Source organism: Sinohyriopsis cumingii, chromosome 11 (genome assembly GCF_028554795.1).
Source record: "Sinohyriopsis cumingii isolate HCF-2022 chromosome 11, ASM2855479v2, whole genome shotgun sequence".
Classification (NCBI taxonomy): Eukaryota; Metazoa; Mollusca; class Bivalvia; order Unionida; family Unionidae; genus Sinohyriopsis; species Sinohyriopsis cumingii.
In genome coordinates, this window is record NC_142971.1 from 97141346 (window position 1) to 97153719 (window position 12374).

The following is a 12374-nucleotide window of genomic DNA, read 5'->3' on the forward strand; positions in this document are numbered from 1 at the left end:
ATTTTTTACACAGTGAGAACTTCCTCCTGAATGAAATTAACTTAATTTGGAAAGCAAACTGTTTTTAAGATGCATTTCATAAGCAGCATGAATGCTATTGTTTGATGAACAAGCAGATCCCAGTGTCTGACCTGTAACTGGCATTTGGATGATGCAACATTCTATTATTACAGACAAGACAGAAAATCTATCATATACATATGTGTACAAATCAAAAAGCAAAAAAAGGAATCTAATCTGCTGTAGCATAATGCACTTGGTGATCAAGGTCTATGTTGCTTGTTCTACTGATTACTCCTAACAGACTGCACAGATCCCGATCTGCTAGCATATTATGCAATGGCAGATCTGGGACTGTGCGATTTGCAGCTGGACTTGTATTATAAACTAGTACATATGGTAGTTTACCTGGGTAAAACCATTAGGCATAGATAGCAGAACCTTTAGCATCACTCCTTGCATCAAAACATTTATAGACTGGTTTTATCTTATAACCAATCAGAACACTATATAATCAATAAATCTGTGCAATGAGAATCTGGTCTGATAAGATGGATGGTTTCTCAAGTGCAGTGGTCTTAAATGGGTTTAGTTGTAGTAATATTACATCAAAGTTGCAGTTGAATAAAGCAACTGACCTTAAAAAAACATGAGCCAAAAACACTAAACTTAATTCCTATTTTCAAATTTTGACCATCGGTTTTTAACAAAGAATGGTATTTATATCACCAATGCTGCATGAAAGACAGCAAACGTTAGTATATCAGGATACAAACTTTAGGCATACAGTAATATTATTGTATATTTTCAGTCAAATGCAGTGACAAATGTTTAAGATTTACAACTTTAAAAAAATTTAAAATAAATAAATGTAGAAAAATCTATACCGCTAGAAAGATAATTAATACAGCAAATCTTAAAGTTGAAAGCAATGACACTGTTGCAGTTGCCAAGGACGACAATAATGGTGAAGCACTTGCCTCCAGACAAGTGATACAATGTATCAACATCATCCACAGGCAAGACAAAAATAAAATGGCTTGATGATTTAGGAAAAACAGCTGTCACATGAATGATACAAGACAACTGCATACCATTCTCATCAGACCTTCCACAAAAACTACAGGTGTACTCAATGAATTTATAGGGCTTTCTTGATTTTCAAATTACATGAAGGTTGTGGTATCTACTGTATAAGTATGTGAATTTAAATACATTATTAAGTATAGCACAATAAGCAAGAACAGCTGTTATCATCTTGAGTATGTGATATGAAGGGTTGAGTGTGATCCACTGATATCACATACTCACAAGAAATGATACAAATTTCATGATTAATGTACAATGCTGAGTATGCTGTTATTATACATCTCTAAAGAGCAGACATATATTTAAATAAATTATTGGAACTATATTTTTTTGGAGCAAAATACTATTTACAGGTCATGAGGTGCTAAACCAGATGTGCAAATATGCTGTTATCTTAGCTCTGGTTATATGACATGTATATTCTCATGAATTTATTTACTATAGCTTTGCCTGGCATTAGTGTCTGTAATTTCAATTCTCCCTTGTTTTGGAGAATTAGTTTGCTACAAGAAGTTGACAGTGATGTTGCAATTTATCAATTTTGCACAATGAAACATTTCACTGACTTCTTGAATCAAACTGGAAACAGACGATGTAAAACTCATCAGTTATCATTTACAAGTGTCTGCATCAGAAAATGATTAGTTTGGGCTAGCCATCATTTACAGGTGTTTATATCAGAGATTGTCAGAAAATGATTTATTGGGGCTAGTTATCATTCATATATCTATATAAAATGGTCATAAAATGATTATAGCACACCTTTCCTTTGTTTGAACCCCCTCCTGCCAATTTTACAAACAAAAAGCATCAATGATATAAAAATTGCATAAAATGTAGTCAATTCATTCATCATTTTATAATTTCTAACCTGATGGTTGCCAGTGGGTCCAAAACAATAATCAATTTGTTAGCATTTGGAATCAAACAAGACTTTCTTTATTAAAATGGCTACCAAATTTGATTGGGTGAGTCTAATTTTTCAAACAAAGATGAGATTTAATTTAGCATCTTTAATAATCTAAATAATTCCCTAAATTTTGGAGTAACATCTCTTTGAAAACACACATATATGAGATCCTCCTTTTTATTTGTTCAATTGTTTTTAAAAAAAATAAAAGTACACAATGCAAATATTTAATGTTGATGATATGGCTTTTACTGAAACTGACTGTTCTAGAAAACATAAAAGGTCAGTGAGCAGTCTATCTACATGTTTATATTGAGAACTTCCTTTTGGTTTGAAACACCAAACCAATAAGTTGACAGTGTTAAGTGACAATAAAGTCTGGAATTATAAATTGATGAATGAACAAAGTGGAGGATTTGGTGATATATGGCACAGCAATAGAAGTAGTGACATTGGTGACAGGGCAAATAAGAGTATATTGCCTTGCCAGGGTGTGTGAATATTATAGTTGGGGCTAGCTATTGTTTACCGATAACTATATCAGATTGTTAGAAAATTATTAGTTAGAGCTACTTGTAATGGACAGGTATATAATATAATGAATTATGTGGCAGTCAATCAGTACAGTGTACTTGTCAATAAATATGTATCTATAACAATCCTTTAACAGAAAATGCTTTAAAGATACGTACACATAATTCAAAGAAATATATTAGCATGCAGCATGAGAACTACTCTTACAAGAGTCAAGAAATATGCCATTATATTTTTACAAAAAGTTTAATTTTCCATACCTCCGCACTGGATTTTTTATTATGCTCGAGGTTGATGGCTCCAATGCGTGGTTCCTGTACCACATCAAGATTAATACCAGTCACTGTCAGGTATGTGCCACCCCTGAAATTATTTGAATTCACTTAAATTATGCCTCCTAATGTCATGGATTCAATTTTTACCTTCAGTGAAATCACTTTATATCTTAGTACTACTTTCCTGGGTATCACTACTGTCACAAACCACTGATGTAAATATTGTCAATCACTTTATATTTCTTGGTACTAGTTTTCTTGGGTCTTCTGGAATTTCCTATGACTTGAGGGATTATGTCCCTGATATAGCAATCAGCTAACTCAATGCTTGTATTTCAACCCACTCTGATCTCTGAGATGTGACATATTTTAATAGGGTTTCTCATGTTTTTTTTCAAATATGTTCTTCAAACATACTGTGTAAAAAGTTTTTTCCCACTCATCTCTTCAACAGGTATCAGTCAATACCACCCAGTTAATAAACAATCAGACGTCTAAAAAGACAAAAATCACATTATGGAGTTACTTACCAGTGTGATACATAATTGCAAGGCAGGGATTATCAAGGACTGTTGGAAGTAATGTGGATTCCTAAAGATCAAATTAAAGGTTTACTGCTATCTTTACTGCAGTCGGTTTTTTTTACTGCCATCTTTATTTCAGTCCATTTAGTTGAGCAAGTTCTAAATCTGACTTTGATTTAATAAAGTCCATTGAGTTTTGTTTCAATCATAAAAATTAAACTTGCTGGCATCCTGCCTAAGTACATTTTGTGCGAGTAATTAATCAAATCACCATTAATTGTGCTGTGTGTGTAGAGATGAACTCTGTCATTAATGAAATCGGCATTTACCTCACATGAGATGAACCCATGTTGCTTTTCACTAACGATACAGATAATTTCATCTGTAACCATTTTTTTGCCACCTATCAGTCTGCCTCCATATTTGCAAAAAATATCTACGTAAATGAAATTCTTGTTTATATGTATCATGATTCTAATATTTGCAAGTTTTTCTGCCTGTGTGTCTGCCCATCCTGCTCTAATGTTTTCTCTGTGCAGCATTCATACTCATTTAATCAAAGCAGCAATCAGTTGGAAAAAATATCACAAAAAACATGTTTTCTTTGATCCTTTCTTTGCTTATCAAGTGTAGATATAGAAAATACAGTACATTAAACATCTATTGTTTTTGTTTTATATTAAAAATGTAAACAATTGTGTTAAATTGTTGTATTTGCATAAAGTATAGCTTATAACATTACACATGGACAAGGACTGTCATTTTGTTGGGGACTGCCAGGATTTTCCTTCAAACCAGGTGTTCTTGACTCAATTTTCAAAATCAAGGAAACTCCCAGGGTCTTGTTAATGCTATTAACCACATTTAAATGAGGAAATCATATCTATTTTCTTCTCAGTACCCATTTTCTTGGATGGTATTGGTGCTATATACAAATGTTTTAAATACTATGAATACTTTCAATTCATGAGTATCAGATTTTATTTTAAAAAAATACATATTACTGGATACTTAATTTCATGGCTTTTGTACAAAAAAAATATTAAGTGATAATATATTGAGCAATGATGAATTTATCCCTATTAGAGGTAAAACAAACATTCCATCACACAATTTTTTTGAGCAAACAGGCCTAATCCTTACTGCAGTAATAGAGTAAATTGTAGTTTGGAAGAGGGAGAGGGGAATTAAATTTGAATAATTTAATACTTAGCCATCACTACTGCCCTGCTTAACTTCTAGAATATTAAGTCCCCTCATCTGAGCTAACAACTGCAACTTTAAATTATAAGCAATATTCTAGAAATGTAGAAGGCAGAGAACCAGTCACACAACCATATCATCAGCTCAACCAGATACACCTCTTTGAATAGACCCAGACTACACCTGAACCATCGAAGCAAGTCAAGAGAGAGAATCTTGCAACAATGTCATGCAAGTATTATGTTATTAAAATCAGTTTTACCCCCTCTCCCCAAAAAACTATATTTTTATAGCAGTAACACAAAACCTGTCACTACTGCCTTGCTGAATTAGTCTGTTTTGACAAAGGCTGATGAGCTAAATGGAGTAAAATGAATATACTCACCCTTACAGTTGGGATGTCCACTACTATAAGTCAGCAGCAGACTGAGACCAAGGAAAAAAATACCTGTGGTCTGGTTTGCCAAAGCAAAAGTGAATAAAGTAGTCTGCCAAAATGTGGCGCTCCTAACAGACTAATTACAGTACCACTTCATGGATTTTATTCACAAAAAGTCCCTCTCAATGAGAGACTGACAAGCTTTATTGGTAGTGATAAAAAAATTACATGAAATGGTGGGTGCCAAGATATAAGCATAACACCTAATATGTATGAAGAAATGCTTCTTACCCTTTCTTTTCACTTTTAATGCAGCCAGAGACACAATGCCCTAACATGGAGGCATCTTATTCATCTCCAGCACTGATATGAACAAGACCTGAGATCTCTACAGGAAGTATGGCTACTAAAGGAAGCCGGATTTTTATCAAAACATCCTGGCTGGCAAAGAGAGAAACAAATTCATAATTGCTGCTGAACCATAAAGAACATTTTTCATAGACAAGGCATGAAGCTCACTCTTCATGGATGCTGAGGACATCAAGACACTGGAAATTGTATGGGTATGATTCACAAAAAAGCAACACCCAACAGTTCATCAGGACTTTTCACAAAGCCCACAACATGCACAAGAGATTCTATTTAGGCATCTGTATGTGAGAATCTGGTCTCTGTAGCTCAAAATACTTGACAAGATCATAATTAAACTTTAGCACGCTGGTCAGTGCTGCCCTATAAGCCTTAATAATAGAGCTGAACGTTCTATGTCTTCCAACATGAACAAAAAAAATCTGTCTAGGATTAATGCATTTCCAACTGCACCAATGGAAAAAGATTCTCTAATCAGCACTGTAGACCATGGACATAAAACATATGTTGGTCTGATACATGCAGTTTGCAAACTTGCTCAAAAATCTTCTTGGCTGATAGATTGCTTGAGATAAGCCAAGTACGAAAGTGGAGCTACTGTGGGATGTTGTGGAGAACAGATCGCTTGTACTGCAACAGTAGGTACCTACTCTGAGGTAATGTCCTAAGCTTGCTTACCAAAAGAGTTGGTGTCATGTTTAATAAACCCCAGCTATAAAGTGAAGTACATGCTGCGGCCATGTGTTTGATATCTAAAGATTGCCACAGGCTAGTGTTAATCTCTTATGCAATTTTACCATGACCAGACAGAAGATCGAAAACTAGCTGACAAAAGCGACTGCCCACATCGTTTGAGGAAGGCTTGTAGTTATCATACCTATGTGTTACAGCTTAGTCCTAAGCTCACAGAGAAGCCCACAGGGTGAACGAGGTGTGTTCTTATCCATACTCACATTGACAGACAGCAAGAGAGACATTGTCCGCTAAGTTTGATTGGATCGGCCCACAGCAATGTCCAATCAAAAATTGAGATAGAGGGCATGATTACAATTCGACACCATTTATACCTTCTAACTAGCAGGCGAAAATTTAGTCGCACATAGGAAGATTGCTGAGCAATATAGAGTTACTCCAAGGAAGCCACTCGTAATTTGGTGGTAAAATTTAGCACGATAGATTCTAAGGAAAGACAAAGCTTTGAAATGAAGCTTTTTAGGGGACACAGAACTTTGGGTTTGATTTAGTCTCGAGTCTTCAAGAGTTGGAGACGGAAGTGAGGCTAGCTGGGACAGACAATGTCAATGAAGTCAAGTAGGTGGCGAGAAGGTATAGGAGGAGGAAAAGGAGTCTGGAGAAGAAAGTGGAGTAGGAGGAGGAAGAGGAGTATAGAGAAGTCGAGGAGGAGAAGGAAGTTGGATAGTCAGGGAGGAAGAGAAGGAATTGGGAGAAATAGGAGAGAGAATATCACAGCTGAGTAGAATACAAGGACAGGTGGAAATTGGTCTCACACTGCTAATGAAGTGATGCAATAGGCTATTAAAGGGTCAAGCGGAATGAATGTAATTGGAAATTAAAGCATTTAATTATTAAATTATTAAATTGCTACTCACTGAATTTCAACCTTTCTGTACCTTTCAACCATCTAACCTTCGGCATGGCTGACTGGGGGCTTGAAGCTTTACATCTATCTTTCACTAATTTAATTTCCAACCAAAACTGAGCCTGAGTGGGGCTTCTATAATAGTTTGAACAAATTATTGGGAGCACCCCACCCCAACCATAACAACCCACCACAGTGGTGGCATCATATGTGATCTGAAATTAGACATAAATATTATCTTTACGACCGAAAGTATTAGCTATTAGGAAGTATTAGTGAACAGTAGTGAGATATTTTCCATCCTGTGTATTTTGAATTTTTATGATTTCAACTTGTGTATGTTGTATTTTGATATTTGCATGCCTGGTAGATTTCAGTTACTTGCAGTAATCGTGATGCAAATATTGGACAAATTATCTTATCTAAGAGAAGTTAGTTATTGTCAACAGCTAAGTATTGGGTTAGGAATGTTAACATCTGTTAATTGTTTAGTAAGTCGAGATAAGGTATCACTTACTGTTACTATTATTATAAAATGGCTACAGAAAGACAGATGATTAAAGAGTATCACGCCATGGGCACAGATGATCTAGGGTACAAGAGAGATCACCTTGCAGCATTCATAGAGGAGAGAATAAAAAAAATTGAATGCCAGAAAAGCAGCCGAAAGAGAGCTGGAGCTAGCCAGGATAGCAAGGTGCAGCTCGTGAAGTTTACCTCACTTAGCCACAGAAGAAGCTGACAACTATAACATGCTCAAGAAAGCCCTTCTTTGCCATTATTGGCTGACTGCAACGTACCATAAACTTTTTCAGGACTCGAGAAAAAGACAACGGAAACACACTCTCGATATCACACCTGTGTTCGAGGGTTATTTGAGAAGTGGATAAAGATGGCAGAAACCAAGCAATCATATAATGGGTTATGCTCAAGAAGCATGTCCTAAGTACTTACCGTCGTGAGTTGACAGTATTCCTAGCAGAGAGAGCACAGGACTCTTGAAGAGATCACCAGCATGGTGGAGAGATACGAGCAGACACACTTGAAGAGTGGAGTTACCAGGGGTACGGACAGACCCCAGCCCACTGAGTCAAACTGTGTGGTTAAGGGAGAGCTGGCTGTCCGTAACCGTCAGGGCGACTGGAAGGTCAGAGGGGGATCTATAGGTAAAGATGCCACCAATAGACCAAGACAGGCCTCACCCATGAAAACGGGCCTTGCAGGATAGCAAGGGCAGCCGACATGCTACTGAAAGCAGACCCAGGTGAATGTCATCGCTAGGAAGAAGTGCAAGACAGAGGTAAGCTGTAAACCAGCAAACCTTGCATCTACAACTGTCAGTGGAGAAGATGCCACCCTCTTGTATGACACTGGGTGTAGCGTTCCTGCCCTTGTCAACAAGAAATACGTGAAGCCTGATGACTACACAGGAGAGGTAATTGAGGTCCAGTACATGAACAGCGTGCATGACTCATTGCCAGTGGCTGTCAATGACCTCAATTCACCCTACGTGAAGGGGAAAATTGAAGCTGCGTGCTTGGATGGGCTATCACATGACATGCATGTATGGAGTATTGGCAGATACTTGTTATCATAGCGCTCCTCAGGATCAGACTTACTGTGTTTCGGTTATCAGTGTCTAATATACCTCGTATCAGCCCCTTGCGGCTCCACATACAGGTGTCAGACACTCTTAACAACCCTACAAACTCCACAGAGTCTCTCTTCCTGAGGTATTCCTATAGAAACAATTCAGGGGCCATTGCCATGTTTCATGCATTCACAACTTTGCTTTTGACCCCCAATTTGTGTCAGTACTTAAATATACTCAACTATTATGCCCATATACTTCATACCCACTTCCTATGGTGCATTATGGAGTATCAGCTGATGTTTGTTGCCATAGCAATCCTCAGGATCAGACTTTATTGAGTTTTGGCTATCAACATCCCTATATAACTCGTATCAGCTCCTTGCGGCTCCACATACAGGTGTCAGACACTCTTCACAAACCTACAAACGCCCCCAAGTCTCTCTTCCTGAGGTATTCCTATAGAAACAATTCAGAGCTTGGCTGGTGCAGTGTGCTGTGACAGGATTTGCCCCCATTATGCCAAATATTATATTTACAATAAATTTTATATTGAACCTATGTATTGTGTGTTATTTAAATGAGAATTTTGTGTTCTTTTATTTTTTATTTCTTATTACAAACAGTATACAACTTTCGTTTATTAGTTTTTTTCTACAACATTTGAGACAGGTTATTATCACGTGACTACTAAACCTATGATGTCATGAACACGTGGGTTGCGAGATTTGTGTACTCGTGCGAACTAGCAATGCAGATGGTGAGTAGCAGGCCAAACTTCATCAATGCCATAGATTCATCTCACCTTTCAGCAGAATGAAGACATTTCTGAGAAAATAATTAATTTTCATCTTGATTTAATGCAGCTATGACTTATGTAACAAGATTTAATTATGCTAGGCCATCTGCAGCTATGCTTTTTCACCACATTAGCTTCTTGTGATGCTAGACAAGTTTTCATACCTTCCATGTAAGAAAAGATACCGATATCGAGCTGTCTGTGAAATAACCAGTCTACTAGACCAATCTAATCAGTGTATCCCCCAGGGGTGTAAAATTGAGGGTACAAAAAAAAACTTGGGTGTCGTCAAAATTGGGGGTCAAATAAAAAATGTGGGGGTAAAAAATTTACTGACAAATTTTCATACGACTTTAGCTTGAAATAGGATATTGCAACTTGCACAACATACTCTCTCTCTTTCTTCCTCTAAACATTCAAATACACCAACATGTACAATTAACAAACAAATGCATTGTCCATTCAAAGAATAATTGTATTATTTTCTTTTTCTTTTAAAGTCGTACTTTTAACAGTCTCCTCAAGCAATATTATAGCCCAACGCATTACATATAAGCCAATACAAAAAGCCAAATAAATCTTTTTAATCAAATGGGAGTTAATTTACTGCCTTTCATAAAATGTGTACTATGACAGGTTTCATTGTACTTTGTCCTAGAACACATTTATCCAAATATCAAGGACAATAATGATTCATCTTCTTTCTAATAAGTTACATTTGAACTATAAGATCCTTCTTTTACTGCAGCAAAAGTTAAAAACCAACAAAATCTGCAATGACCCGCTGACTTTGTAATCCAAATAACACATTTGCCTCTCCAAGTTTACTGATTTCTTTGTTCTGAAATAATGTCTTAGGTTATAATGTGTTCTCCAGATATCTTATGGTGAACGAGGGCAGATTTTTAAAAATTCTAAAATCCTGTCACGAAAGGATTATTCACTTTTGCAGTCTTTGCAATCAAAAGATCAGAAGTCACACTGGTAATCATAATGAATGTGCCGTATTCCAGTCAAGGGAATTATTTTCTCCATTTTTCATTAAAGTTAGATCCACAGTTACTCTTTTGTGTTCTGCTTCTTTCACTTTCTTCACTAATGCTTTTTAGTGCATGACGTTTTAATCTGGAGATCACTTTCTATAGTCTGACTCTACATCCCTGTTTGTTTGTACCCCCCTACCGATTTCAAAAACGAGAACATTTAATGTGATAAAAAGTGCACAGAACTAAGTCAATTGATTTATAATTTCTAACCTGACTGTGACCAGAATGGCACTAATTTGGGCATCCCCTGCACTATTTCATGCTTAACGGACTTTCCATACTAACACAGTGCCATATTGTGTACACTATAGGCTAGTTTATTTCTATCAGACAACATAATTACGTAGTTCATCCTGTTCAGTAACTGCTGAATAATTGTGTAAATTACATAACATTGAGAATTTGGAATTATATCCCTCTGCATACATGAACATAGAAATTAAACCGCTCGTTAAATCCACATGAAAAGCAAATTTGTAGTTGTCATTATTTTCCTTTGCTTGATTCGACATTGTAAATATCGGTTGCAGACGACTTATGTATGTACATTTGTAGTCATGATACACCCCTTTGCTGAAAATGGACTTGTCCAGAAACTGGAAATGGATCTGAGCATGTCCGTCAATTACACTGAAAACTTCTGTTAAGCATGAAACACACACAAGATGACGGTGTTAGGGCCACTCTACTCAGAGTCAAGTTAGAAACTATAAATCAATGAATGAATTGACTAAGTTCCTTGCACTTTTTATCACATCAAAGGTTTCCATTATTTAAATCTGTAGGGGGGTACAAACAAATGGGTTTGTATTATCAGACTATAGTGCAACAAGCCTTGAGATTAAACATCTAGATCAGAGGTGGGCAAACTTTCCAATGAAAGTGCCGCATACACAAATTTACAACTTGTCGCGGGCTGCATAGTTCATTAAGTAAAATAATTAATATTTGAAATAGCAAAAACAAAATGTTTTTCTAAATAACATCTAATTAATTTTCAGTTGTTAATATGTTGTTAATATTTGAAAACTTAAACTTCAAAAGAAGCACATGCGGCCTGCAGTTTGCCCACCCCTGATCTAGATGACAGCTTGCTGAGCTTGATGGAAATCGCGAGAAGCTCACAAGATTAGGGAAAGCTACCCTGTCATAACACTGCATATGCTAGTCTGGTTCATTGTTTTATATCTTCCCTGCGTTGCACTTTGCTATACGAATAGAGAAGCGCAAGGCAGGAAGCAAACAAAGCATGGAACCAGTTAATGCCTATGCTCGAAGTATATACGATGCCATCCATCATCCAATACATTGGGTATTTAAAAAATCCTGATCATATTATGAAAATCCTTTGCATCAAAAAAACACACGGCAACAAAATGTCCAGCACACGTCCCTGACACACAAATGTGCACAAAGGGAAACACTGAATCTAATCAACTTAGCAGTGAAACTGACTAAACAAATATTTTTATGGCAAGCACCTAAAGGATCCATGCTGCAATATTTTAATATTCTGGTCAGAACTTGATAAATTTAACTAAGAATTAGTTCAATTATAGTGGTGGTGGAAAATTCAGACACTTTTCACGGGCAGGGAACAAATTATCATATCACTCCACCTTTTCCCCGATATCATGGTAGAATAGGAAGGTACACATTTTGCAGGTCAAGGCTACCTATCTTCAACAGTGTTGGGAAGTCTGGGTATCACCATTCTGAACCATGATGCCTGAATTGTTTGAGAGAACTTAGATCTGTGACCTATTGAAGCATGCAATTGGCCTTGAGGACTAGGAATAGTTTGGAACAAAATCCCATCAAGTTTACAGCATTACTGTCTGCAAGATGAAGGCAATCTGTGGCTCTTGGACCCTCATTGAGGGAAAGGGCTTCATGAATGGTTTCCCAGCTTAGCCATCTTAGCATGTCTTTGGCATAGCTGCCAACCACTGAGTACAAAAATACTGACTGCTTATAACAAAAATACTGATTTTCAGGAAAAAAAATCAATTTTAAAACTTGAATGCATATGTAACTATTTACAACATCTACAAC

General features: G+C 36.5%; 1 protein-coding gene across 1 annotated transcript in view; it reads right to left on the bottom strand.

The window, feature by feature from the left end:
* Window positions 1-12374, bottom strand: part of LOC149789076 (hepatocyte growth factor receptor-like) — a 134414-nt gene that overhangs the window by 71425 nt on the left and 50615 nt on the right. The window contains exon 9 of the mRNA XM_089975258.1: window positions 2794-2896. Coding sequence (XP_089831384.1) covers window positions 2794-2896 — 103 coding nt within the window. The remainder of the gene's footprint in view (window positions 1-2793; window positions 2897-12374) is intronic.